The 6,323-nt window shown below is 37.0% G+C and overlaps 2 protein-coding genes across 2 annotated transcripts in view; one reads left to right on the forward strand and one right to left on the reverse strand.

The window, feature by feature from the left end:
• Positions 1-3,311, reverse strand: part of LOC107724785 (cell division control protein 42 homolog) — an 8,672-nt gene extending 5,361 nt beyond the window's left edge. Inside the window, exons 1-4 of the mRNA XM_016533822.1 lie at positions 3,205-3,311; positions 2,163-2,267; positions 1,829-1,901; positions 614-723 (exon numbers count right to left, since the gene is read on the reverse strand). Of these exons, the coding sequence (XP_016389308.1) occupies positions 614-723; positions 1,829-1,901; positions 2,163-2,267 (288 nt within the window). The 5' untranslated portion in view covers positions 3,205-3,311. The remainder of the gene's footprint in view (positions 1-613; positions 724-1,828; positions 1,902-2,162; positions 2,268-3,204) is intronic.
• A 1,150-nt stretch (positions 3,312-4,461) lies between these two features.
• Positions 4,462-6,323, forward strand: part of LOC107724787 (myeloid leukemia factor 2-like) — a 9,087-nt gene continuing 7,225 nt past the window's right edge. Inside the window, exons 1-2 of the mRNA XM_016533823.1 lie at positions 4,462-5,274; positions 5,407-5,515. Coding sequence (XP_016389309.1) covers positions 5,231-5,274; positions 5,407-5,515 — 153 coding nt within the window. The 5' untranslated portion in view covers positions 4,462-5,230. The remainder of the gene's footprint in view (positions 5,275-5,406; positions 5,516-6,323) is intronic.

The raw sequence follows: 6,323 nt of genomic DNA on the forward strand, positions 1-6,323 counted from the left end.
GCGGGTGGATAAAATAAATCATAAATGATGCAAATATTAACTACATTTTTTAAAATACATTTTTTTCATGAGGCAGACGATTTCGTCTGTGACAACTCACAAAAGACTATTTTTAGCCAAGCAGCGCGGAGAGCCGCTTCAGGAACGTGCCTCGGCTGGCCGGTATAAACACAAGCATTAGAGCGGCTGCGATCAGCTCCAGTTCCCGTGGCGCCGCAGACGCGTGCAGTGAGGCGCAGATCAGCTCTAACATTACTGAATCTGCTGTTAAAAATGAACCATCATCATATCATCATGCAAAACATACACGACAAATAGCAAATTTTTCATTGTTTCTCGAAACGTCATAGAATTTCCACACCGGCGATGACATGACTGCGGCGCCAAATAATTTATGTCCCCATCATGTACGTCGTCATGCGCTGACGTCATCAAATTGTGATCGGTTCGTGAGATCGGCCAAGTGTAGTGAGTACCGATCAAGTCATAAAATGTGATTATCGGCCGATACCGATCTCCGGCTGATCGATCGGAGAAAGGTGGATCTTTCATGTTCTGATGTCCCAAACAGTGAGACCAGCAAGAAAGCAGAAAGCATTTGATGAACACCTACCTTCTCTTTCACATTCTCAAAGGAGGAAGGAGAAACAACAGAGAAGCAAACAAGGAAGACGTCTGTCTGCGGATAGCTGAGAGGCCGAAGTCTGTCGTAGTCTTCCTGACCTGAGAAAACAAGAACAGACGCAGTTCATTACCACCTCTCTTCAGCTCTGAGAGTCATTCGAGATGAACACAACAGTTAAGACTGAAGAGAAATCCTATCTAACTTAAAAAAGCTAGAGATAATTATAAATTAATGTAGACTATGTTTAAAAGTTGGGTGTCGATAAAATATTTAAATGGTTTTGAAAAGAAGTCTCTTATGCTGACCAAGGTTGCATTTATCTGATCAAAAATACAGTAATAACAGTTATATTGTGAATTATTACCATTTAAAATAACTTTTATATTTTAATTTAAATTTACTTAAAACATTTTTATTATTATTAATGTTTAAAACAGTTGTGCTTTTTAATATTTTTGTGAACACCATGATACATTTTTTTTTTCAGGATTATCTGAATAGCAAGGTGAAAAGAACAGCATTTATTTGAAACATGCAAGCTTACTGAATAAAAATATTAATTTCTTTAAAGAAAATAAAACGTACTAACCCCAAACTTTTAAACGGTAGTGCATCAACAAAGATGGTGGAATTGTGTGTAGGTGAGATGTGATTTCCACCCTATTATACCACTTATAAACTGAGATTGTAGTATCAGTATGTATATAGTAAGTCAACATGCAATTTGAAATCCTATTAACATTTTACACGAGTCTCAGTCTGAGCAAGCAGGTTGGATATAAAATTGTTTTTAGCGTCTTCAGAGCATGGCACATATGTAACATCATAAAATATGCATAGTATTGTCTAAAGCTGTATCTTTATCTCACTTGTCCTTATATACCGAACTATGTGATATTCACTAAATAGTGAATAGTGAATGAGTCAGCGGATCTGGACACAGAATGAATGGATGCATAAAATGCCTGTCACTTGTTTTCCCATAAGTTCAGCACCATTTTTCCAGTTTTTCAATAGTGACAGCTATTGTCTCACGTCTGTTGGCATCATGTTGACATTTAAATCCCTATTATGGTAACCAAATTTGATATACTAAATACTGATTATACTGGCCAACCAAAAAAATAAATACTTAAGAAGAATGACAGTGTGGAGAATCAAATTAGATTTGTCAAGTGTAAAGAAAGCCCCAGACTGCATTACCTGCCGTGTCAAAAAGCCCCAGTGTATACGGTTCGCCTCCAATCATCACTGTGACAGCATAGTTATCAAAAACCTGCAAAAAAACACAAATGTATCTCATTCACACATAATGTAATTTTAGTTCAGACAAGACTAAATATACAATACTAATAATGTTTCTAATCAATCTAATCAAATATCCTGTGAAATACTCATGCATTAGAGTTCCTAGTCTTAAACAGCACAAAGCACACAACACACACAATAGCTAGCATTGTTATTGATAATCATTGGATCACTGTGCCCCCTCCCACCAAATCTCTGACCCAGAGCCCACCACCCTTTACTCCGTTACCGTGGGAACATATTCAGAGGGGAATTTGTTGGTTGTGTATGAGATGAGGAGGCAGGTCTTTCCGACAGCTCCATCTCCAACCACCACACACTTTATGGTTTGCATCTATATGGCGAGAGACAAAGAGATTGAAAATCACGTTATTACTGGTACTGGCCCTCGTGGGATTCAGAAATAACCTTTGAGTGAACCATTCAGGAATCATGTGTTTTGAGCAGTTCCAGCGTTCACTGTTTCCACTGTTACACAATGAGGCAGGTTGAACGCATTTACCAGAATTGCCAATAAAGTGATGTGATTTGATTTCAGAGACAAAAGCAGGCATAGAGAAATACATCTACAAGAATGTGTCCTGTCTTATTTACTTCCGCATATTAACGCTGCTGAGAGTAAGACTCGACTTTGTCACTTTGTCGTACTCGCACTAACAATATCGCCTGGTTTTCAGTTACATTACCGTTAGTGAATGATTTTATTTTTTTGAAATTAGACCTTATTTAAAAAGTGTTCATCCTTAGTAATTACTACATTTGGAGTCCAATTAGGGACGATAAACCAAACGAATACCAGTTACCTTAAAAGTAAAACACTAATGAGCTTGTTTGTCGTTTATTTAAAGCCGATTTTTCTAAACATGACAATACACGTATTTTACCCATCCTACTAGTAGTATTTTACATTAGAATAAGTTTATTCCGTTCTCTTCCCCCACCAAAAAAAAATTGAACACTTCGCCTGATGAATCTACTTAATTGAATATTATAGTAAATGGCGAAGAAATGCGTAGTTTGTGGTGATTACAGAAAACTAAATAAATCTTGACGAGATTTGTCAGCAGTGAAATAAATCAAAGTTTTGTGTAACGAAGGCGACAGGATGCTGCGAGGCTAAGCTAACGCGCTAGCACTGCTGAGAGGGCCACAAATAATCCTAAATCAAAATTACACAACAGTGAAGCCTGATTTAAAACGTGTACTGTTTAACGACCGTTTGACAGGTTAAAAGTCAAATAAAATAATGTTACAGATTGAAAATTACTTACCGTTCCTCTCCGGCGACTAGGCGTTGGTTACGTCCGGGTGTGAGAGTATCAATCTGACGTGAAAGCGAAAAACGTCTAGTCGTAGTTCCTGCGACATCTAGCCTGCCCACTCTACGCACACGCCCAACACAGGTTGCAGTTCCTATTAGGCTGTCGCTAGGGGCACAGTGACAGCTTTTCTCTATGGTTACAGACATAAGAGGGCTTTTTGACATTGGCTGTATTGTAAACATATTTTATGAATACATCCAAATGGAATATATTCTAAAGACACACATACACAAACTAGAACAGTGAAGAATGGAAAGAATAAAAGCTAGTAAAATTTCATATTTTACTTTGCATACAAAGTAATAAATAAAATATATGATTAAAAAAAATCTTAATAATTTAAATGAACACACTAGATGGCTACTAAACCCACATATTGTATAGTTACTTTAGTGTTATAACCCCAAACGGGTGCAAGTTAAAGGAGAACAAGTTGAATTTTGTGCAGACAAACCGCTATGGCTAAATATTTGAAGAGCAACAAAAATGTATATTTTTGAAAAAAACAAAAAACAAATAAAAACTAAAATGCAATAAGCTTGTCAGTAGGATCTACTGGACAATCACGTGACTGAATTTGGGAACGAGTGAAAAAGGTGGCTTTACTTCTGTCGATGAGAGATTCTTTGCTCACGTCCTGTGTACTGCCATCTAGCGATGCAACAAAAGGACAAGCAATAAGCTCTATTATTTTTCTGTTTAATTTTTTCTGTCTAAAATTCATTATTCAGCGTAAAATACATTAAAGAAATACACTCTTCACGTTGGTGGTTTGGTAGGCCTTGGTAGAGTGTACTTGATTTTGCATGTGCTTGTACCACACCATAAATTATATGTGTGTGTATTTATGTATATATGTATGTGTGTGTGTATTGATACTTTATTTTATATTTTGCACACAATAGGCCTATTGCAAAACCATCAATACGTGCACACACACAGAAAAGACAGAAAAGAAAAAGACAAAAAAAGAAAAGTCCAATTAATATTAATAAAATAAATAAATAAATTAAATTATTAAGCATTAAACTCGTTATTTCCTCACATTTCCAAAACATAAATGAGTTTATGCCTAAGCATCATATTAATAATGCTCGTAAAATCAATAAGACAACCCTCAAATGACCAAATGGTCACCAAAATATAAAGGCATCTGAGCCAAAAACAGCCATTCTGAGAGCAGCGCTTAAACTTTTATCTTTCTTCACCGGAATGTGCGCTGCGCTCTTCCCCTCCTCTTCCTCCCCCTCCCATCTCTCTTTTCTGTTGACGTTTGGCTTTTGTGCCTGTTTTACTAAGTGCGCGTAATTTTCCTATCAAAAGCGCCTCTTCCTCACTGGACTTTATCTTTTTAATGATAGCGTGTGATACTGAAACGACTCTGATGTAGTGCATTCCGAAAAAAACGCGTGAATCGCTTAGAAGCGCAAGATTTTCGCCCAAGATCTTCAAGGTTTTGTTTCCTTTGTCATACTGTCTTCCTGTGCTCATCTGCGGAGGGTATTTCCGTCGGTCCGTCTGCTCTGCGTGCTGCTGTTTTTCTCGCCAGCTGGACAAAATTCACATTGACTTGTATCACCGAACCCCGTTGTGGTTGTAAACAAATCATTTAAATCATTTCCGCGCGCATGTTATTATGTTAGGCTAACAATCTGAAATAGCTCGCAGGCTGTTCTGGATTAGCACCTGTCTGGAATATTCGACAGTTTTCGCGTAGGGATAAATGTTCTGCAGAGGCTTTATTATATGAGTGTTTTATTCATCTCGCTCGGTAAATTGGTGGTTTGTATTGTGATTAGGTAGGCCGAATTGTATAATTCTCCAGTTGAGACTGTTTTGCATATCTGGCAAAGGGAACTTGATGATTGGTTGGCCAATTAAGAGCTCCTGAGCTGCTGTTGTGTTGGATTTTGATTAAAGAAACGGAAGTTTATTTACTGGTGCAAGTTCAACCAACCAAAAAAGAAAAACAACAATGTTTCGTTATTTGAATGATGTGGATGACAGCCCATACATGATGTGAGTATTAGTACTTTCAAAATGAAAACATGTGTTTGAGGATAACCGAATAATTCATTTGAGCTTTAAAATAAATTATTTCAAAATACATTTTACAACTGTATACTATAACTGCAAGTTATGTTGTGACAGGGATCCGTTTGCTGCACACAGGCAACAGATGAGGAGTCTCTTTGGGTCTTTTGGGATGGACCCATTTCCTCTCACCCCTCAGATCCAGCATCCAAGTACACGCTTGCAGGTATGCATTAGAGCTGTAAAAATGGCCTGATTTGCAGATTTTTAACACTTGTTCTATGCAAAAGTCCTTTATCGAATTTGGTGTTCATGGTCAATGACCTGCCTTTTAAAAACTGCTTGTAAATCCCTCATCAAATCTGGGATTAATATTTATTGCCTTGTGTTCTTTCAATTAGCACAGGTTTTGTTTTTTTTTGTTTTTTTTTAACTGTTTGGTCATAGGCCTCATTGATCTCAGTTTATTTGTGAGTGAAAAAAGCATTATTTGTGGATAATTTTGGCAATGTTCACTCCAAAACTGAGGTGCATAAACGTAGATGAGACCTATGAATAATTCAGTTTCAAAAAAGAAACCCAAAACCTGTGCTAACAGACAGAAAAGAGGTTGATAAAAAGATTGAGTCCAGTATTTAGTAGTAGTATAGCATAGCGAGAAATTTCTAAGCAATTATTTGTAGGCTGGTAATTTTTGACGGGGAACATCACAAGTGCAACATGGTGGGGGAAAAAATCCCAAAACGTTAACCATGATAATTTTGAAGAAAATTAGTACGTTTTAGTCTAATTATTTAGCATTTTTTGACTAAATGAAATTCCTCTCTGGGTCAAAACGACCAGAACACAACATGAGGGTTAAAGGGGTCATATGATGCGATTTCAAGTTTTCCTTTTTCTTTGGTAGTCACCATACAGGTCTTTTTGCATGCAAGAATGAAATAATGTAGTAGGAGGGTTGGGCATCGAAAAGCTATTCCAATTTCGGAAATCAGATCAGATGCATAAGGTCAGGAATCAAATTACTTGTTATA

The sequence above is a fragment of the Sinocyclocheilus rhinocerous genome, unplaced genomic scaffold, assembly GCF_001515625.1.
Source record: "Sinocyclocheilus rhinocerous isolate Xijiao unplaced genomic scaffold, SAMN03320098_v1.1 scaffold1717, whole genome shotgun sequence".
Lineage (NCBI taxonomy): Eukaryota > Metazoa > Chordata > Actinopteri > Cypriniformes > Cyprinidae > Sinocyclocheilus > Sinocyclocheilus rhinocerous.